Source organism: Thunnus maccoyii, chromosome 22, assembly GCF_910596095.1.
Source record: "Thunnus maccoyii chromosome 22, fThuMac1.1, whole genome shotgun sequence".
NCBI classification, from domain to species: Eukaryota; Metazoa; Chordata; class Actinopteri; order Scombriformes; family Scombridae; genus Thunnus; species Thunnus maccoyii.
The window spans coordinates 25873933-25896127 of NC_056554.1; the positions used below are offsets into that span (position 1 = coordinate 25873933).

At 39.7% G+C, this 22195-nt stretch overlaps 4 protein-coding genes across 6 annotated transcripts in view; 3 read left to right on the forward strand and 1 right to left on the reverse strand.

Annotated features, from left to right (window-relative positions):
• Positions 1-154: 154 nt before the first annotated feature.
• LOC121889756 (cytochrome b5 domain-containing protein 1) lies at positions 155-3220 on the forward strand. Of its 3 annotated transcripts, none has more exons than XM_042401974.1 (4): positions 155-300; positions 2089-2195; positions 2262-2480; positions 2883-3220. In XM_042401974.1, exons 2-4 carry the CDS (start codon positions 2112-2114, stop codon positions 3111-3113), a joined length of 534 nt encoding a protein of 177 aa, XP_042257908.1. In that variant the 5' UTR covers positions 155-300; positions 2089-2111; the 3' UTR covers positions 3114-3220. The 3 variants fall into 3 exon arrangements, with proteins under 3 accessions (XP_042257908.1, XP_042257906.1, XP_042257907.1); XM_042401972.1 differs by lacking the exon at positions 155-300 and adding an exon at positions 311-661; XM_042401973.1 differs by lacking the exon at positions 155-300 and adding an exon at positions 311-661 and having other exon boundaries at positions 2089-2165.
• A 1226-nt stretch (positions 3221-4446) lies between these two features.
• Positions 4447-15029, forward strand: LOC121889683 (asialoglycoprotein receptor 1-like). The gene is given in 10 exon segments (XM_042401846.1): positions 4447-4511; positions 7786-7896; positions 7987-8094; positions 8800-8898; positions 9499-9564; positions 11402-11494; positions 11593-11747; positions 12398-12507; positions 13546-13657; positions 13659-15029. Coding segments are annotated over 9 exon segments (984 nt in total). The 5' UTR covers positions 4447-4511; positions 7786-7817; the 3' UTR covers positions 13821-15029.
• Positions 15030-15756: 727 nt separating this feature from the next.
• LOC121889698 (asialoglycoprotein receptor 1-like) lies at positions 15757-20548 on the forward strand. Its single transcript, XM_042401865.1, is given in 9 exon segments — positions 15757-15996; positions 16847-16954; positions 18065-18154; positions 18265-18330; positions 18445-18537; positions 19071-19225; positions 19511-19620; positions 20316-20427; positions 20429-20548. Coding segments are annotated over 9 exon segments (912 nt in total). The 5' UTR covers positions 15757-15938.
• A 467-nt stretch (positions 20549-21015) lies between these two features.
• Positions 21016-22195, reverse strand: part of si:ch73-71d17.2 (RPA-related protein RADX) — a 12751-nt gene continuing 11571 nt past the window's right edge. The window contains exon 19 of the mRNA XM_042401669.1: positions 21016-22195. This exon is cut by the window's right edge and continues 356 nt beyond it. The gene's annotated coding sequence lies outside the window, so the exon portion shown is untranslated.

A 22195-nucleotide genomic window follows, 5' to 3' on the forward strand; every position in this document is an offset into this window, starting at 1 on the left:
GCCCGCCTATTATCGGCGTATTAGCCAATGAGAAGCTCAGAATATATGACTGACGGGGTCGCTGAGCAATCAGCGCGGCGGAGCGGCTTCAGACGAGCCAATCAGATGAGGACAAATGGAAAGGAGGCTTCTTTTCGTGGCCTGGAGCTGCAGAAAGTTCGTGAAAAGCGTAGAAAGTGAATCTTTGCCACGTCTGACACATTCCTGAGAGAGAGAGAGAGAGGAGAGCCGGGGAGGAGGCGGGGAGGAGAGCCGGGGAGGAGGCGGGGAGGAGAGCCGCAGCGCGCTCTGCTCTCTGAGGTGATAAAAATATTAAAAACACTCTCCTCACATTTGTGTTTATCAGAACAAGTGCAATATAGGAATGCAACAACACACAAGCGAAGATACAATTAAATTTTAAAGTTTATTTGACGTCAGCAGCCCCGCCCCTCGCTCCTTGTTGCCACAGTAACAGAACAACAAACACATTGGCTGCTTTATAACCGATTAAAACCGCGTTGTTTGCGTATTTAAGCATGTTTTAGCTATTTGAAAATGTCGGAGAGGCCAAAATACTTCACTCCCAGAGAGGTGGCCGCTCACAACACCGCTGAGGACCTGTGGGTGTCGTTTTTAGGCAAAGTGCGTGACCTGACCCCTCTGATGACGCAGCATAAAGGTGAGCAGCACACCTGCATCTGATGCTACTTTCTACATCTCAGAGGGAAATATTGTACAGATGAAGATTTGACACAATGGATAATATAACAAGCTTTTAAAACACAACACATTGTTAAAGATGAAACCAGTAGAACTCCTCCTGCCTTGTGAGCAGTGTCTTGTCTTGTCGCAGTTTCCCCTCCAAACGTTTAATTTTAGTAACAGCTCAAGCTGCAAAGAGGTCACATGATCCAACATTTCACAACTTAAGACAACAAAGATTACAAAAAAGTCCAAAAATGAATTCAATTTGTAGTTAAAGTATTGCAGTAAAAGTACATAAGTATTATGAGCTTGATGTAGTTAAAGTATTGCAGTAAAAGTACATAAGTATTATGAGCTTGATGTAGTTAAAGTATTACAGTAAAAGTAGTGGTTTGGTCCCTCTGACTGATATATTATTATATATGACATCATTAGATTATTAATAGTGAAGCATCAGTGTTAGAGCAGCATGTTACTGTTGTAGCTGCTGGAGGTGGAGCTAGTTTACACTACTTTATATACAGTTAGCTAGTTTAGTCCAGTGGTTCCCAACTTAGGGGTCGGGCCCCTCCAAAGGGTCAGTAGATAAATCTGAGGGGTGGTGAGATGATTAATGGGAGAGGAAAGAAGAAAAAACAAAGTTCTGATACACAAATCTGTTTTCAGTTTTTGGACTTTTTCTCTAATCTTTGATTTTTGCTGAAATATTGGATCATTTGAACATTTATTGAAATGAAAGCATGTGAGAAGTTTAGAGGGAAAAATCACTATTTGGTGGAGCTGTTAACAACTCATAGACATGTGAAATGTGACCCCGACTACACACTGCTTTTTGTAAGACGTCAAAAGACAAAAAGGTTGGAAACCACTGGTTTCATCTTTAACAATGTGTTGTATTTTAAAAGCTTGTTATATTATCCATTGTGTCAAATCTTCATCTGAAAAGTAACTAAAGCTGTCAAATAAATGTAGTGGAGTAGAAAGTACAATATTTCCCTCTGAAATGTAGAAAGTAGCATCACATGGAAATACTCAAGTAAAGTACAAGTACCTCTAGTACTTGAGTAAATGTATTTAGTTACTGGACAGAGGGTAATAACACCAACGTCAAGGGTTAATTATAAAGTGAACTGGCTCAGATCAAAGTAAATGGGCATGTTTACCGTTTTCTGACATTTTACAGAAAAAACAATGAATCTAGAGAATAAACGAAAGATTAATAAGTTGCAGCTCTGCATCACACATCTGCTCACAGAAGCACTTTATTCTTTATATCATCTCAAACTGAATACTCTGGTCTCTGTTTTGGTCAATTTGCAGCTTAAAGACACGACTTTGTCTTCACTTCTTACTGTTGTATTTGTTATTTTAACTATATTGTGTATTTCTGTGTCCCGGCAGGTGACGCTCTGCTGTTACCCATCATGGAGTGTGCAGGAAAGGACATCAGCTCCTGGTTCGACCCTGAGACCAAAGACGTGAGCACCAACGACCGAACCAACCAATCGGTGAGCATCGTTCAGCTCTGCTCCTGTTTTACCTGCATGTGTGTGTTTGATGCGGTCTGTCCTCAGGTGCTGAGATACGTCCATCCGCTCACTAACTGTGTGGGCTACTACACCCCCAGGGGGCGCTTCGTGCACATCCCCCCCGCCGGCCCTCGTTCCGACTGGGCCAGCGTCATCGGCCGGCCCTGGTGGAGGGACGAACGCTACGAGGTGGGACTGCTGTCCGCCAAGACCAGGTGGATACGAGTCATCAACACGCTGACGTCTCAGGAGCAGCAGCTGGAGGTGAGCTATCCTCACCTGCAGCAGCAGACCGCTGTTGAGCCACCGGAGCGTTTTAAAAACATGCAGAGTTTAAAGGTCATCACTCAGCTCTAGTGTGGCGTTAGATTTGTTGCGCAATAACGGAATAAAATCTTGTTGCTGTTAGCATGTTTCCATCTGTCAGATCAGCAAAAACATTTTCACACATAAGGCAAGTTTCACACTGAGCTGATAAAATGCAGCAGAAGAAGAAAACTCAGATCCACTTTCACTCTGGAGGGGATTTAAATGGCAGCAGGAGCAGCCAGTTCACTGAGAAACAGCAGCTGTAATTATTACTTCATTAAAGTATTTGAAATATCTGATAGAGGCTGAAGTTGCAGCGACAGTAAAGATTCCTGATTGGCTGCTTGTGTTGGTCAGGTGTGTTCGGAGGAGACTCTGGCTGAGATCCTGCAGCGTTACCTGCGCTACAACTCGCACGCCCGCAGCTACACCTGGAAATACGACGGAGCGATTCTGGACATGAGCGCCACGCTCGGCGAGAACAACGTCCCCGACGACGACCACCAGCTGGAGGGGCTACGCCTGGACCGCGACCTCTTCATCCCCGCCATCCTCCTCCACTTCAACGACGACCTCACTGAGGGATGACCTCAGTCATCTAACACTAAAAACATTAAAGAAGAGCTGAGCGTCGCCTGCTTGTTAAATCAGAAATGCATATTTGTTTTGCGGTGGCTCAGATCTCAGGAACAGTTAACGTCACTATTTTGACTTTAATCTCTGGATTTTTAAATGAATCTTAAAGCTTCTCTGTGGAGTTTTCCTCTAAACATAAACAGAAACTGCTAGTCTGCAAAAACATTGTGTACAGACTTTCATGTTCCCCAGAGGATGAATCCTTCTGGACTTCACTCTGGCGCCACCATGAGGTTAACTGTGGTTTTGAGTGAAATATCTCAACAACTATTGTTTGAACTGTATTGTGGCAATTTAGCAATTCCACTCTGACAGAGAGGAAGGAGACAAGGATCTTTTGTCACATGTTAATAAAGCTCAGAAGTGATTAAAAGTCAACAGCTAGTCGACTGATTGTTGCTTATCGTGTTTTCTTTGCTTCTTCCTCCAGACACCTGCTGGGAAGAAGCATCTAGACTTTTTCTCACGCTTCCTAATCTGGTCTCGCCAACGTCTCATGCTTCACTTCCAGCCTCGGCCTCACTAAACACTTTGCAATTCCCCTGCTCACACGACGGTATCAATAGTACTTTAGTATATAGTCAGGCTGAAGTTCTCTCAGTTGAAAGTTACATGTTAAGATTCAGCAGAATTAAACAGTGGAAATTAAATATGTGCTGTTGTGTAATTTCACTCACCAGGATGAACTGTAACAACCGATTCTTTCATCTAGCGCCATCATCTGGTCAATATTTTAACACGTCCAACTCTTTGGTTTACGACCAAACACATTCCCATCAACACAGCTGGATTAACTACATGGTAGTTCTATGAAATGATTACCTGATTAGTGACAGAAATTTAATTGGCTATAATTTTGATAACTGATTTAAAAAAAGCCAAAAATGATGAGGTGGCAGCTACTACAGCCGTGTGATTATTTGCAGTAAACTCAACATCTTTGTGTTTCTGACTGAACATCTGAATATGTTCACCTGGGCTTCAGAGAATAATGATCCACATCTTATACGCTGATCAATCAATGGATTATCAAAGACAATAATGACAATACTCCCGTGTTGGATGAATATGTCCCTCAGTTTGATAAAACACAACTTCTAAAAACTATTAAAGTCTTCAGACAGACTCCTTTACTGTTTGAAAGTTTGTGATTCATGAAAACATGTAGTTCTTCTTCTTCTTCTTCTTCTTCTTCTTCTTCTTCTTCTCCACAGACGAGGGTTTGCTATGTCTCTTATATTTTTAAATACAGGCCAGTTGTGTGAAGTAAACCTGGAGTTTTTGGGACCAAAGTGCGTAGCCGTTACCAGCGTAACACCCCCTCATCTCCCACCCAACAACTGTTGGCAGGTAAGTTGCATTGTGGGTAATGTAGGCACCAAGTTTTGAAAAAGAAGAATGTATGAAATAAAAAAAAAACCACAATATTCATCCTTTTTCCAAAAAACTTGTCCATCATGAGTCTGATGATGTTTCAGGAGTGAAATGATGAATCTGTGAAGGAATTAGCATGTTAGCATTTAGCTCAAACCACCACCAAGGAGCTGCTAGCTTGGCTGTAGACTTGTTTATGTCTCAACATCTGCGACGTAAAAAAAAAAATAAGATGACTGTTTTCACCTTTTTGACTGGTTTAATGTCCCACATGCAGATATTATATGAAAGGAATAAGCCCTAACAACGCTCCTTAGCTGTTCTAGACCACGGGCAACAAAACCTTTACAAGTAGAAAGCCAATAAGTACTTTATCAAACCACCTGGACTTGCTTCTATCAGTGGTACCTGCAGGCAGTCAATCACATCAGCAGCAGAGGACAGGATGACAGACTGTCTGCACACTGCCAGAAACATGTTGTAATAGTGAGAAGTAAAAAAAACTATGAAATTGGGAGATTAATAGGAGTAATTACCAATCAGGAGCTCAGTGGGAGAAAGAGTTAAACATAAGGAGACTCCTGTTTAATCAGGAGTGTTGGCATGTACGTTAATTGGTGCAGTAATACTGTTGTAATGCAGCCACAGGTGTGTTTATAGAGTATTTTACAACAGCTGCAGCCAATCATAATCAATAACTGGGTTTATCTGTTTTCTAAAGATACATTCGACTCTGAGGTCAAGCGAGGACATGATTTGAGAGTTTTATACAGTTCCTCTTTTCTGGAGAAGTTTGATGGAGATCTAATCTTGGTCAGTCTGAGGACGAGTTTCAAGAACTATAGCAGAGGATTTATGGTTTCTTTGTGTTACAGGGTAAACCCGTATGTTGATGACCTCGTATTCCCATCGAGTTTGTTTTGAACTTCGTGTACATATGGGTTAATTTAGGGAAGTGTCGACTCAAGATCGGTTTCCCCTCCAGAGAAATGTGACAGTAAAAGGGAAGTTCTGACCGTAACATCCGTGACTTTCAGGGTGATTCACTGAAAAAAAGAACCAATCGAATCACTGAGCACAGCCCCGGAGCTCTGAGAAATGTTATGAAATGTATCCAGATGGATTCGTGAAATGATGACTGGACAGTTTGTGATTTGGTGGAAGGAACTGAGCAGGAAATGTAAATTTGTATAAAAAAACCTCATTTGTGGAGAAGTTTGACACATCTTCAAATATCAGCTCAGGAAAGAAAGTGTTGTTTCTTCTTCTCTCCTCCTCAACTGTTTCTACACTTTAACAAGGTGAGGAACCTTTGAATTTGAATTTGAATTTGTTGTCAGTGTTAGAAAAAGCTCCTGCTCTCTTTAAATAGATGTTTGGCTTTATTATTTTATGAGGAGATGAGATCAAAACTTTTGGATTTATCTACAGACACTATGGAAGCGTGATGCATTCAATTGAGAAAAAAAAAATTTGCTCTGTTTTTCTGAATTAACGAGATACCTCAAAAAAAAAAAAAACCCACAGTAACGCCGCCCTCTGAACTTTCTTCATGGCCTCTGATGGCCTCTGAGCGAGGTGAAGGTCCTGAGAGATACATGCACACATTTTCTGTCATGTTCTTTCTACGTTCTTTTATGAACATAATGCATTGTTCTTCTTTCTCAGGTTTGACTTGTTGTAACTTTTATTTTGCCAGTAGGTTAACAGATAAATCCTAAAGGCTCCAGATGTTCTCTGACAGTATTACAGTCGAGTCACACTGAGCCTGTTTGTGGAAACTAAAATAACCTCTCAGCGGTTTGTTTCATCTACTTTTGAGGCTTTGATGAAATATTTTTGCCTGTCCTGAGGTGCCTGCACACAGTTGACAAACTAACAAAATCATCTATATGACTTAAAGACACGAGTGTCTCCTGATGTTTCAAACCAAAACCCAAATAAAACTGGATTAAACTAAATTTTCAATAAAACTTTTATCAGAATTATGAGATAATTATCTTGTTGATTCAGAGAAACAGGGCAGTGAATGCATTACGCTTCCATAGACACTGATAGAAAATAATGAAAAAGTAAAGCTGCGTTTCAACCACAGGAAGTTCCTCCAGGTACTAAGATCCTTTTTAGGAACTCACTTCCTGTACCTGTGTTTCCACCAGAGGAACCAGGGTCCAAATTAAGGTTCAGGACGGGGGGAAGATATTAGTCTTTGTTTGTTAATGTTAAAAGTGAAATTAAGCTTCGTCATCGGCTTCCTGACTCAAGAGAGCAGTGGTGGTCTAGCGAGGGGAGGGAGCGGTGGTAGAGAGAACAAAGCAATGAATGAAATAAAGCAGTATTATCTGATTGTTTCATGGTGGTTTAGTTCTACCATCAAACACTCAGCAGATGATTTACTGTGGAGACAGACGTTCTTATGGCTGATTTATAGTTGGTCGCTTTTGATAAGTGTCGCTCAACATCAATTAAACAGTAGCACAACATTTTCAATTTAGCGAAAGGATTCTGTCGTCTCCATGGTAACCAGATGCTATCCTCTAGCCGGCTCTTTAGTCACATTATATCATCCCGACCGGGGTTAATAAAACAAGGATGTGGCAGATTATTTTCAGTGAAAACTAAAATGTTATTGGTGACGTTAGTAACACTACAAAATATGACGATGTCTGTTACACATCAATATTCTCCAGGTGTGCGACATTGAAGGATTTTCTGTCAAAAATACATCATTTCTGTTGGGCGACCTGCTATATATCAGCCTTTAGTTTCTGAATTTTCCTCCTCAGCATTTCCCCTTTTCATTCATTCATTACATGCAACTCATTCAGCAGTAAATACAGAGAACAGGACAAATCTGCGTTGTTGTTCTGTCATGTGTTAATACTGCGTCGTTTGTAAAGTTCTGGTTCCTCAGATACAGTGGAAACACAAACAGGAATCATTGATCAGTTCCTCTGCATCCAAAGTACCTGGAACTTTTAATCAAAATGAGGATTAACTGTACAAATGTTGTTTTTTTTTTTACAACATTTTGCTTTCTTGATGTTTCTAAAACACTCAACTGGCAGCTCTTGTTGCCATGGTAATCCAAGTATTATTATCCCTGATGGGACACAAGTTGATCAGCTGCGTTACAAACTATTAAAACATTAAAACATCATATTATTATTATTATTATTATCATTATTATTATTATATTTCAGATATTTTAGTCAGCAAAGAAGATTAATTTGCCAATTTTCGACTGTAGTTTGGTGGGCAGTGAAAAACTCAAGAGACTCAATGTCTTCACCCTACGTCACCATGACGACCGACTACCATCATGAAAAGGAGGAGGACAACAGCGCCCTCTGGGTCAAAGGTATCTGTCGGACAGGACTGCGACTGTGTGAACTGTAACTTTTACACCCATGTTGGTCCTGAACTGTCTCTCCACCTGTCTGTCTGTCAGATCGTCCTCCGGTCTCTCTCTCAGGTGTCTCCAGGTTCAGACACTGGTTGTTTCCTGGTCTGACGGCTGTAGTCGTCCTGACTCTGATCATAGTGCTGGGAGCCAGCAGTGAGCACACACACACACACACACACAATAACAGCATGTGAAATGTACTGTATTTATGTATGTATATGTATACATGTCTTTCTATCCTTGTGAGGACATGTGTGTTGGTCATTACGGTGGCCTCTAAGGACAAAGACTGAAGTTTGTGAAGACTGAGTTTATAGTATTGAAACGGATCACTACAGCTAGTCTACAGCTGTTTTTAAATACTGTGACACATTGAGAAGCTCACTAATATACCGTATAGTTATTGATTTTTATTGAAATCTGGAGATTTACTGTACATACAAGGAACCCTAAGACCACAGAGCAGCGCTGTTCTGTCCAATAATGAACCTTAACTTTACCCTCAGACATGCAGCAGCAACTGATTTTATATTTCATCTCTTAGACCAAAATTATGTTGTAAAATTAATTATAACATATCTACTACCACTACTAAATCTGGTGCAACACATCTCTTCTCCTTGTGTCACATTTATGTTTTTTGTACATGATCCCTGACAAATAAATGTCACAAACTAAACTAAACTTCAAAGGGCAGTTTGAGGGTTCAGACTTGGTTTTATGGTTCAGGTTCCGGTTGGGTTTAGTTTCAGTTTAGGGTAAGGGGCTCAGAAATGTCAACGAGTGTCCCCACAGGGATAGAAAGACAAACACAGATACATAGGTCAAGTGTTTATAATTGTGTGTGTGTGTGATCAGACACGAAGACGTCGAATCGCCTGTGGTCTGTGGAGAAAACGGTTTCCAACCTGACTGATATCGTCCAATCACTGAACGCCTCACTGCAGCACGCTCAAAGTAACACACACACACACACACACACACACATGTTGTCCCAGGTCACTTTTGGGGACTTACATAGACTTACATTCATTTCCTGGAGACTTACCCAAAAATCAGCTTTTGTCCCCAATTAACTGGTTCTAAGTCTGAAATTTGTCCCCAAAAGTAGCCTGACAGACCCACACACATCATGTTAAACCAAGTTTTCACCCTAAAATATGACTGTAAACAGATTTATGGCCCCACAGCTTGAGTAATACCTGGTACACCTTTACTTCAGTAAAAGTACAGCAAAGTAAAAATACTCCATTACAAGTAAAAGTCCTGCATGAAAAATCCTACTACAGTAAAAGTACATAAGTATTATGAGCTTGATGTAGTTAAAGTATTGCAGTAAAAGTACATAAGTATTATGAGCTTGATGTAGTTAAAGTATTGCAGTAAAAGTAGTGGTTTGGTCCCTCTGACTGATATATTATTATATATGACATCATTAGATTATTAATACTGAAGCATCAGCAGCATGTTACTGTTCATGTGCACAAGTCTCATGTTGCTAGTGTGGCTAAAAATGCTAACATGCTAAATACTTTATTTCTCTGCCCTCTGTTCCAGAAACGGCTGAAGAAGTTCACCGGCTGACGTTTGCTGTAGAGAGCAACAAGGACCAGCTGAGCTCAGGTCTGTCTGACTGCACAGTGATGGTAGTAGTCGCACTAAAAATCACTGGGTTCAATCTCTTTTAATAATGTTAGCCAGTTAAGACATTGCAATGAATACGTCAGAGATAATAGAGGTTGTGTAGTGGTGTGAGGGGCACAACCTGATGTTATACATCAAAAAAACAAAGTAAATGGTCTTTAATCCCTGGTCTGTTGGTGATCACAGCCCAGTTTTAATCAACGGAGAGCGAGTTGAGCAGGTAGCAACATACAAGTACTTCACTTTGCGTATGTTAGTTCACGAATCAGTCATTTTCTACGAAGGCTCAGGGTCCATGGAGTGGATAAAAGCATTGCAACAGACAGTGAGGAGGCAGGGCTTTAAAATCAGCGAACAAACCACATCCTTCACAAAGAGAACGAGCTGTGATGCCTTCAGGCAGAAGCTACAGGTTGCCAAACTGTAAATTCAACAGGTATAAGTTCTCCTTAGGGCATGGGCAATGTTCTTGACGTATATGGATCTGTGTGTGATAACTGCATGTTAACTGCAGTTTGATATATACAGATGTATTGTGTGTATATATAAATATATATATATATATATATATATATATATATATATATATATAACCACTACATTACAAAGACAGCTTTTTATCATTTAAGAAACATTGCAAGAGTCAGACCATACCTTACTTTGGAAGATGCCAAGAAACTCACTCATGCCTTTGTTTTTTCAGGCTTAGATTATTGTAATGCACTTTATACTGGTTTACCAAATAAAAACCATTGATCGGCTGCAACTCATTCAAAATTCAGCAGCAAGAATTTTAACCAAAACTAGGAAAAGGGAACATATTACACCAGTGTTAGCGTCATTGTACTGGCTACCTGTAACGTTGAGGATAGATTTTAAAATTCTTTTACTTGTTTTTAAAGCCCAAAAAGGTCTCTAGCACCTTCATATGTTCCAAACTGTTGGCTCAGGTTGCTTAACGCTGGCTTGTTAAATGTGCCACAAACAAAATGCAAAAAGTTACGTTGAGGCAGCTTTTTGCAGCTACGCACCAAAGATCTGGAACAAACTCCTGCCGCATATTAGACAAGAAGCAGCTCAAAACTTATTTTTATGGTCTTGCTTTTAATTAACTCAACCTTTTACTTGCCTTTTACTGTTATCAGATTATTTAGTACCTGTTTTATCTCTTTTATCTCATGATTTTACCTCCTTTTAACCTCTTACCTCTTTTTATCACTGTAGTTTTTTATTGTTTATTGTATTTATCTTTCTCCTTTCTTTTAATATTATAAAACATCTTTTTTTGCCTGCTTGCTTGTTTTTACCTCTTTCTGTAAAGCACTTTGAGCTGCATTTTATGTTATCAAAGGTGCTATATAAATAAAGTTTATTATTATTATTATTATTATTAATATGGAGAGGCTGTGTGTTCTGTCTTGTATGCTTCAGACAAATTTCTCCAATAAAGGGAGACAATAAAGGCTAATCTTTTGGGTTATTTACCCAAAAGCTTGTTATAATCTACTCTTCTCTTTTTAAACGTACATATCACAGTTTGTTATTGATTGTTAATAACTTGTGCATCTGTTGAATGCCATATCATTTTGTACAAGAAACACAACGTTTGTGACCGTTCTTAGCTAAAGCTTGTTGTATGTAACACCGGCTTAAAATAACAGATTAATTAACCCGATGTTGTGATGGCGCGATATTGATCCAAACTGGGCCAAATTTTGACCAGTTGAATTTTACTTTGAACTATAATATTTAATCTTGATACATACTGATGCTGTATAAACTGTATATCACATGTTCTGTTTGCATGTGTGTTCAGTGTCGGACGCGTTGAAGCAGCTGTCAGTGGTGGAGTCTCTCAGCAAGAGCGTCATCGCGCTCAAATGTTCCCTCGAACGCATCATCAACAACAGTACATACACATTAAGTCACGTCATTAAAGTACACGTTTACGGGTAGACAGATGCTAACACCTGTACCCACGTGTCTGTGTGTCTGTCTGTCTCTCAGGTTCAGCAGTTGACGGCTGTTGCCCTCTGGGTTGGGATCTGTTTGAGTCAAATTGTTATTTCTTTAGCCATAAGTCTCTTTCCTGGAACGATTCCAAAGACTGGTGTGAAAAAAATGGAGCTCACCTGGTCATCCTCCGCACTGACAAGGCGTGGGTGAGTCAGTGTGTCCACACAGTCATTTAAAGGTAGATGTGAAGCTTATATGAGGCTTCAGCAGTCTGAGTTAGTCACATCAAGTGGATATCTGACACATTTACAGTCTTTTTAGCATCAAATTCCCTCTTTGTGTTTCCTCGGACAGTGTTTCCCTGTTGAGCTGCAGGTGGAAGTATAGTAACAAAAAGAGGAACTTTGGCACTAAAAAGACTGTAACGTTGAAAGATATCTACTTGATTTGACTCATTTGGATGCTGAAGCTTCATATTAGCTTCAGACTGTGGATTTTGTCTTCCATCACTTCCATTGTAAGGTCATTATGAAGGGATCTTCTAATGGTCAGTATGAACAGGAGGAATGATTACAGCAAGAAAAACAGGTTTAATGTTCATTTGGGCTCCTGACTGTTGGTTTAAGAAAGACTTGAAAAGTTGAGTTCTTTAAATGTTAAAATAATAACTGTCCACATGTTAGCATGTTGGCTTTAGCTTAATAAAATGCTAATACGCAGAATGTTCCATGATGAACATTATAAAGTATATACAGAAAATATTTGGTTAAAAAAAAAGCTAACACAGCATGTAGCTAACAAGATGTTAATGGCCTATAGGTTAGTGGGAAACTGAAACTCTCTGCTGTCTGTCCAGGACTTTGTGACCACACATACAATTCCTGAATTGTTCTGGGTCGGCCTGAGTGACGAGAGAACAGGGAAGTGGGAGTGGGTCAACCGGACGCCGTACATCATGGAGCGCAGGTACGTCCACATTAGCAGCATGTTGATCCTCAGACTTTTTATTTAGAGCTTCCTCTTAGTAGGGAGCTAATTTATGCTCTCTTTACGTACGAAAACAAATACGTCCATTTCAAACGATGTAACCTTCACTGCCCACATACTTCCATGCATCCTTTACGTTGGCATAGATGTTAAACAATACGTCCACTAGAGGGCAGTTCAGAGTCAATAGTTTCTGACAACAATAAACATGGCAACGGTGGAGGAAGTCATTATAATATACCTGTTAAAAAAAGAGGCAAAGCTACACTTGTTGGCTACAAAGCCCCCATGATTTTCCGTTTCATCCATATCTGTAAGCTTTCAGCAAACGTGCACAAACACGGACGAACCTAGTGCAGAGTACAATAAGCAACACTGAGCATAAATGAGCCTTAAATGTGAAAACCTGTCGGGCTCTCGGCTCACAGATGTTTTAAACAGGATTTCACCAATGGAAGTGCATTCTGGGATTTGGGAACGTTTCTGTTCAACCCAAAAGGCTTAATATGAAAGTGCAGTAATGAAACCTTGTTGGTATTATGATTATAAATCAACAAAATTGCAATCCATGATTTCTTGAATTGTAATCATAATAATATAATAATATGGTCGGTCTTTTGTCGGCACGCCGCTCAGAGCTGAAGGCGACGTCTTAAAACATCGAATATTTCTCCGACCAGCCCCCAAACTCAACAATCTTCAGTTTACGATGATAGAAAATCAGCAAATTCTCACATTTGAGGGGCTTGAACAAGAAGATGTTCGTGAACATCTGACACGATTAATTTTTTTAAAGAGTTGATGGTTAGCTTTCTGCCAGTTGATTGATTGTTGCAGCTTTAATCTCAGTGGCGTTTTGGTGATAATTTCAACGTGTGAAAGGTTCAACAGAATCTCTTGACAAAAGCAGTGAAAGTAAAATCCTTTACGTACATCACAGTGTTGTTGCTTTATTGTTTTAAAGAGGACGTATTCTCCAACATGTCTTTCTGTGTGTGTGTGTGTGTGTGTTTCCAGGCGCTGGGTGCCCGGTCAGCCTGACAGCTGGACTGGTCACGGCCTCGGTTCTGGTGATGAAGACTGCGCTCACCTGCACACAGACGGACGCCTCAACGACATGCACTGCTCCTCCAGGATACGCTTCATCTGCCAGACACACAGTCAGAGTGCCTGAACAGAGAAACTGGTTTAAAAACTGCCTGTTTGAGTGCTTACAGGAAACTCATCACAGATTTGATAGAAAACATCTCTCTGATGATCTGCTGTCAGCAGGGCTGGGTATCAGTACTTGATACCTTTAAAGGTATAATGTTTAAGAATTGGCCAGAGTTTTAGTTTAAAACATCCCCTAATTAACTAAAATTATCAACAGAATGTGCAGACGTACCAGTTTTGATGTTATGTCAAAGACCTACATGTATTGTGTTGCAGAGATATCTACTGAAGTTAGCATGCTAACCAGCTAGCTACAGCCCTTCCTTTCTTGTAATATCACTTTGTACCTGGGGGCGGTAGTGAGTCGCTGTAGCCTCTAGTCTACCCTCAGTCCAAGATGAGAAGAAGAAGAAGAAGAACAGGCTGAACTCTGTTGAAATTTAGGACTGTTAATATGTCACTTTGTCAAGTTTTAATAATTTTTCAGAAAGTAATCATGTAGAGTCACATTATACCTTTAAGGTATCGACCAAAATACAAGGTAGTATCAAAACTTCTCCAGTCAGTCGATACCTGCGTTTGATCCTTTTTGTACCCTCGATCTAGAAAAAATTACTATTTGTCTTGTTTTGCTTGCAACCAATCACCACAAGCGTTCTTCAATTTAATGCGACATGCAGCTATAACCCAAACAGTCTGCGCTGATAATACTACATCCTACAGTTTTGTACAGTTATTTTATAAGTATTTCAATAATTTGAACACTTTAAAAATGTATTTGTGTAAAAATCATTTGGATGGGGAGGAGTGGTGGCATTTTATACAACTGAATGCCTCCATTACACAGTACTCTACTGGTAATCGGTATCACTTTAAGGATACTGGTATTGCTACTGGTATCGTAATTTTTTAAATGAAACCCAGCCCTAGCTGTCACAAACCCAGAGGAGGCGCTATGCCTGCTCAAATATTTGATATTGGATGTCGTTAGAAATTGTTTAAAGGCAACAGCTACTCTTCCTGGGGTCCATGTTTACAACATAAATGTATACACATGTTCACATACATGCCCCCACCATAATTAAAACAGTATTACACATTAAAAAAGCCAAATACAGTCTCAACAGAACCAACTCTCTCTGTATGTACACACACGCATACGTACTAACAAGCAGTATCTATGACCGCGCTTACAAATGCTTTGAGCTACAAATATTTCACAAAACCAAAGAGAGGAAACGTTACTGATTAGATATTTTTCAGGCCTTTGCCCAATAAGAACCTCTTCAGTCGCTTTTTAAAACTTTCTTTACTTGTTGTCTGAGTAATAAAGTGTGACAAACTACTTTGGTTTGGTGTGAACATTAACACTGTGATCATTGTGAAACGTCTGCAGAAGAAGTAATAAAAAGAACCATCAGAAAACATGAACTGACTTCACTGTAAACTCATTTTTGCTTGTATGAAAATAAAAGTTAAACTTAGTGAAATCTTGCGACAATAGTCCGACTCAGTGTGAGTCCCGGAGCCGACTGTCAATCAACGGCCGCACGGCAGACATCAAAGCTACTATAAGTCTTCAGATCTTATTAACAGAGCAATAATTTCCAAAATGACCACCAGCACACTTATTAGAGGGCCTGAATTTAGAGACTGAGACCAGAATGACTCTTTGAAAACAATGATTGATTCAGTATTTCTAGAGAGAAGTTGAGGCTGTTTGAATGGGCGTCTATTGGCACAGCTAGCGGCCGTTGGTGGCACTGGTCTTCAGCCTCAAGACGTGGCAGCTGCTGATTGGTACTGCTCCCCCTGCTTTCAAAACATTTTAGACTGCCTTCCCTTCACCAATAGGAAAAACACATACCAGCCCCCGCCCCTCCCCCCACCCCCCCCCCCCCCCCCCCCCTCCATCCCCTTTTTAATAATCGTACAGTCCTTCTGTTTCAAACGCTTCAACTGCTGTTTGGTTTGAAGTTTGAAGTTTTTCTAGTTGGTGATATAGTTTAGTTTAGACTGACATCAGTGTCCACTGAGCAACACACACACACTACACACACACACACACACACACACACACACACACACACACACGTAGTGTTTTTCGGTTCAAAGTGCGTTTGGTGGGCAATGACCTCTAAGCTCACTGATTAGACAGTCAAATTGTCTGTCAGTGAAGAAGACGAAGAAGAAGAAGAAGAAGACGAAGAAGAAGAAGGGAGTCACACAGGTTGAAGGAGCAGAGAGACATCGCCATGACGACTGAATACCATGATGACACTGAAGACGACAGCAGCTCCTTCTGGAACAAAGGTACCAGTCTGTCCGTCCACGTGTCTGCAGTGGTGGAAGAAGTATTCAGATCCTTTACTTGAGTAAAAATACCAATACATCAGTGTAAAAGTACTACATTAAAAGTAAAAGTCATGAAAAATCCTACTACAGTAAAAGTACATAAGTATTATGAGCTTGATGTAGTTAAAGTATTGCAGTAAAAGTACATAAGTATTATGAGCTTGATGTAGTTAAAGTATTGCAGTAAAAGTAGTGGTTTGGTCCCTCTGACTGATATATTATTATATATGACATCATTAGATTATTAATAGTGAAGCATCAGTGTTAGAGCAGCATGTTACTGTTGTAGCTGCTGGAGGTGGAGCTAGTTTACACTACTTTATATACAGTTAGCTAGTTTAGTCCAGTGGTTCCCAACCTAGGGGTCGGGCCCCTCCAAAGGGTCAGTAGATAAATCTGAGGGGTGGTGAGATGATTAATGGGAGAGGAAAGAAGAAAAAACAAAGTTCTGATACACAAATCTGTTTTCAGTTTTTGGACTTTTTCTCTAATCTTTGATTTTTGCTGAAATATTGGATCATTTGAACATTTATTGAAATGAAAGCATGTGAGAAGTTTAGAGGGAAAAATCACTATTTGGTGGAGCTGTTAACAACTCATAGACATGTGAAATGTGACCCCGACTACACACTGCTTTTTGTAAGACGTCAAAAGACAAAAAGGTTGGAAACCACTGGTTTCATCTTTAACAATGTGTTGTATTTTAAAAGCTTGTTATATTATCCATTGTGTCAAATCTTCATCTGAAAAGTGACTAAAGCTGTCAAATAAATGTAGCTAACTGTCTGTCTGTCTGTCTGTCTGTCAGAGACGTCCTCTGTCTCCTTCTCAAATGTCTCCAGGTTCAGACGCTGGTTGTTTCCTGGTCTGACGGCTGCATTCGTCTTGATTCTGATCATAGCGCTGGGAGCCAGCAGTGAGCACACACACACACACACACACACACACACACACACACACACTGCTGGGTTGAATGCCAGGATTCTCTCCAAAATCTGGGAAATCCTTGTTAGTCTTTGCGTCATGTTTGTCAGTTATTGAGTTTTACTGGAAACACAGACGTCTCCTACAAATCTCATCAATACTAATACTGAAGTGCTGTTATTATTACTGCAATTTACTGAAACTGGATCAACTTTTTAGCTGCAGCAGATTGTTTCATGTTTACAGTTCAGCTGAAAAAACACTTTTAGATTAATTGTCAAATGAAGCAGAGAGCAAAACTCTGATGATGTCATCAGTACATTTTGTGTTGTGTTTTCTATGTTAATGGTAATATAACAAAAAATATAGATATGCTATTTAAACCTCTGTATTGTTAATGCAGTAATTATTACATTTTCCTAAAAAGAGCTTTACTGCCCTACTTACTGTCTAGTGTAAATAGTAAACTGAATATTTTTGGGTTGTGGACAAATCAAAAATATATTTGATTTTAGCCTCAAAACATGCAGTTGAACATTGATGGTATTTCAGCCCTGAGTTTTGTCTGCAGTCTTCCTTCATGGGCTACATAGAGCCTGCCTGAGAGGAAAAACCCAGGGGAAAAAGTTTTCTACAAGTTTCTTGCTGTTAACACACGATAATAACCAAAGACGATTCAGAAGAATGTATTCACATTTTATCAACTCAGACTTTATTCGGAAAATCAACCTCAAACTGTTAAAGCGCGGGGGACATGTATTGCCATTGCTACCATATTAGTTGAGGAATAACACCTGAAATTTTGTATCATATTATATTAAATATTATCTTTTACAGCATATTATAATGAATTAGCTGTAGTTCTCTGTTTTAAAATCAAAATTCATAAATGGCAAGTCGTCTCTGTAATCCTGGGAAAAGGCTGATAAATTCACAAGAAGTTATCATTTTAAAAGCCAACATTCAACCCTTACACACACACACACACACACACACACACACACACGCACACATATACAAAATTACTGTATGTGAAATGTAGCACTAGCATAAACTGTTTGTACATATTTACGTTTTTGTGTGTGTGTGTGTGTGTGTACAGACACAAAGATGTCGAACCGTTTGTGGTCCATGGAGAAAAGTGTGTCCAACATGACCGAATCAGTGAGCGCCGCACATCAGCTCGCCACAGGTAACACACCTGTCCGTTCCTTTAGTCAGAGGAGGTAATGGACTCCCCGGTGAATCAGAATAGATAATTACCGATGTTCCTCTTCTGAATCTCCTGTTCCTCTGTTCCAGATGCAGCTAAAGAACTTCAACGGCAGAAGTTTGCTGTGGAGAACAACAAGGACCAGCTGAGCTCAGGTGTAATACACACTGCAGAACAATGGCTCCTACCTGAGCAACACTCAACTGTAATAACTGTAATATACTGACATCGTGTGCATCTTTGCTACGTATTTGTGTGTTTGTGTTCAGTATCCGAGGCCCTGAAGCAGCTCTCAGCTCTGGACACTCTCAGCAGGACGGTCGCTACGCTCAAATGTTCCCTTGAACGCTTAATCAACAATGGTACACACACACACTTAACACACACTCATCCTTAATGTACACTGTGGGTGTAATCCCAATTCTAATCCAAAAATGATGTCACCTTCCCACTTTCCAAAAAGTCTCCACTTTCCAGAAATTTTCTCACTTTTTTAAAAAGGTTATCTCTTTGCAGAAAAGTATTCGCCTGCCAAAATATGTCCCAATGTCCCAGAAATGTTTTCACTCTCTAGACATTCCTCCACATTTCAAAAAGGTTCTGTCTTTCTGAAAATGTCTTATTGTTCCAAAAATGGCCTTAAACTCTTCAAAACTGTCCTCATTTTTTCACTTCCCAAATATTCCCTCACTTGTAAAACATCCTCAGTCTTAACAAATCATTCCACCTCTCAAAAATGTTCCCACTTTCCTGAAGTTTTTTTTTTAAAAATGCTCTTACTCTTCAAAATACTCCTAATTTTGTAAAATGTCCCCACCCTCCAAAACTGTCCCAACTCTCCAAATCTGTCCTCGTTCTTTTTCCCTCTTTGTCTGCCGGCCTGTCTGTCTCTCAGGTTCAGCGGCTGCCAGCTGTTGTCCTCTCGGTTGGGATATGTTCTCTGGGAACTGTTATTACTTCAGCAAGACACCTTTGAACTGGCACGATGCCAGAGACTGGTGCAACGGACATGAATCTCACCTGGTCATACTCGTCAGTGATGAGGAGTGGGTGAGACAGTCTATCTGTTTGTCTGTCTCAGCCTTGTTGACGTCTACGCACAAACTGTGTAATTTCCGATATAAGAAAAAGTTATGAATCAATAAAAGAGTAACATCTGGACTAGTCCTGGTCTGTGGTGTGGTTGAAGACATACAACATGGTGTCATCTGCATAGACCCAGCATAGATCCTTGTGGGACACCTTTACCCACATTTTGAGGAGTCTGACAAAGTTAAATCAGCTACAGCACCACGTCTGCCTGACTGTCTCTGACTGTTTGTCTCTCTGGTGCAGGAGTTTGTGACTAGTCACACCACAGGCACCTTCTACTGGGTCGGTCTGAGTGATGAGAGAACAGGGAGGTGGGAGTGGATCAACCAGACGCCATACGTCATGAACCGCAGGTTGGCTTGTCTGTTATTAGCAGATATTTTTCTTTTAATCATCTTCAAAGCTCAAGGCACAGTCAGGCCTATTCTTGTTTTCATATAACTATCAGAGCATTCCCTAAAAACTCGAATACAATGAGCGAATTCTTTCAAACTGTACATGCCTTATAGGTACCAAACTACACCGCCCTTCTTCAGGAAATGACCTCAGAATTAACCGCCGTCTGGGAATTATTTGTAGTAGTAAATCCCCAAATATGCTCCATGAAAGTACGCAAATGCACACACTTTGAGCTACGAAGGTTTTGTTGCGTTCAAAACAAGCGAGAGCTACAATCACTTAAAGAAGCTCCAGCTGAACCACGGCTGCTCTTCTTTCAGATAGGAATTCTCCTTCCATCCGATTCAAAGGTCACACATCACATCGTTTGTGTTTCCTTGTTTTTTTTCTTCTGTTCAGTTAGTACAGCAGCAAAGATTCCTCCACAGAAGACATGTTTGTTTACTGCTGTGGTCATGGAAACGCTCTGATTAGCTCTAACTGGCCCAAGCAGCCTCCTTCAGATGGATCAGCTAAGAGCACGCTCAGTTTATTCAGCTGGGTTGGCTGGATGTTTGGTGTTTTATGTTTGTGTAGCATGGAGCATGTTTGGGGTTTAACAGACTTGTAAAATAAAGTGTCGCCCCGTGTTCATGTTGTGGTATTTCAGGCGTTGGATGCCCGGTCAGCCCGACAGCTGGACACATCACGGCCTCGGCCCCGGAGACGAAGACTGTGCTCACATGCACAGAGACGGACGCCTCAACGACCTGCACTGCTCTACCAGGATGCGCTACATCTGCCAGAGACACACCCTTCACAGCTAAACAGCGCTTCCGCCGTCCGGGCTCCGCCCACACACCGCTCGCATTACGTTTCGCTGATATCGACTGTAGACTGTAATAAAATGCCATTAAATCATTTGATCCCAACAAACTGCACTTTTGATCTGTTTCTGTTGCGTCCATGCTAACACTGCTCAGACAGCGTGATGACATCATGACATCACTTCCTGTTTAGCTTCTGTTCTGTAACTCAATGCAATCTCTCATTCAGCGTTTCTTTCATCAGTCTGTCTGAAAAAATTAAGAGTTTACTTTCTGTATTTTAGGCTCCAGTAAAGCAGCTGCTGTCAGAAGTTGAAACTCTAACAGTCAACAACTGTTTTTTTTTACTTCTTGAAAAGTTAAGACATTGAAAATGAACACGTAAACCTGCTTCAATGTGTTTAGACACCAGATTTAAACCTTTTAAGACATAAAACTTGGCATCTAAAAACTTAAAAGATGTCACACAAAGTGACTTGTGATAGTTTTCAGTTGTTTTTTTAAGAGAACAGAAGGAGAAGAGAAGTAAAAACCAGAGAAAAATGAAGGTGAAACGTTTATTAGAGTGCAACAACTGAAATGAAAACTTATTTCTCCAAAATGCAAAATTTTACACAGTTCAGAAAATAACAAAAAACAAAATGCATTTTGAGATAAGTGTTTTAAATAACGACAGCAGCTTTAACAAGCTGTGAATTTGAGAAATATGAAACAAATACAAAACTATTCACAGATATAAAAACAACAGAATTATACAACAGCAGACTGTTTGTGTTGGACGAATACTGCAGGAACTTTTTTGGCACTAAAACAGAATTTTAACACGTCACACTTCAAACTGAGGCTTTACTGTCAGAACAAACAGCAAAGATAAAAACATGAACAAAGTCTGTACAACTTTGTATTAATTAGATTTTTCAGTTTACTTATTTAGTTTTCTGTTAAACATATTTTCTGTGAATGTTAGAGGGTATACATGCTGGTTCAAAGCCTTCTCCACTCTGCTGTTAAATACTTATTGATTTATTTTGTTGGCCAAAAAGTGCTTCAAGTAGTCAGGAGTGATTATAAAATACCAAGCAGGTACATATTTTTAATTATAGAATTTAAACTTCCCAGAAAAAAAGAGCCTCAGACACACATAATGTTGCCAAGAGACAGAAACTAAACTGCATATAAACATCAAAGTAACCTGTTAATCATTTTCAAGGAAACTGCAGACCAAACTCCACTGTTCTAAAAATATTTTGACGATTTTCATTCCAAGAGCAAAATATTTTTTTCAAGAAAATTTTAATTTTTCAAGAAAAAAAAACACTGTAAAAACACTCCTGGGGAAAAAAAGTTGTTGTATTTTGACAGTGAAAGTTGTAATTTTCTATTTTATTCAACTCCAAACCATGAAAATTAAATTAAAAATAAACTACAAATCCCACCAGGTTTTAAGCATACAAAACCCCAGCTGGTGCTTTTTAACTGTAGTCAAATGTACAGTTAAAAAACTACAATTCCCAACATTGTGAGTATTGAATTAGTAACTGTTACTGGTGCTTTTTAAGGCAAATAAACACGGTCAAATAAAAAAAAAAAAGTAGAAAACTCCCAACATAACATCATCACAAAGTAAAGTGCATCAAAATGTATCCTACTAAATGTAAACACCATAAAATACTTCTATAAATACAATAAATTATCACGTATAAAAATAATATTACAAATAATA

Bases quoted from the DNA above. Each gene is read 5' to 3' on its own strand.
- LOC121889756 (XM_042401972.1), top strand. From the start codon at position 538: ATGTCGGAGAGGCCAAAATACTTCACTCCCAGAGAGGTGGCCGCTCAC. The intron at 662-2,088 runs GTGAGCAGCACA...GTGTCCCGGCAG, and splicing joins TCTGATGACGCAGCATAAAG to GTGACGCTCTGCTGTTACCC. The intron at 2,481-2,882 runs GTGAGCTATCCT...TGTGTTGGTCAG, and splicing joins CTCAGGAGCAGCAGCTGGAG to GTGTGTTCGGAGGAGACTCT.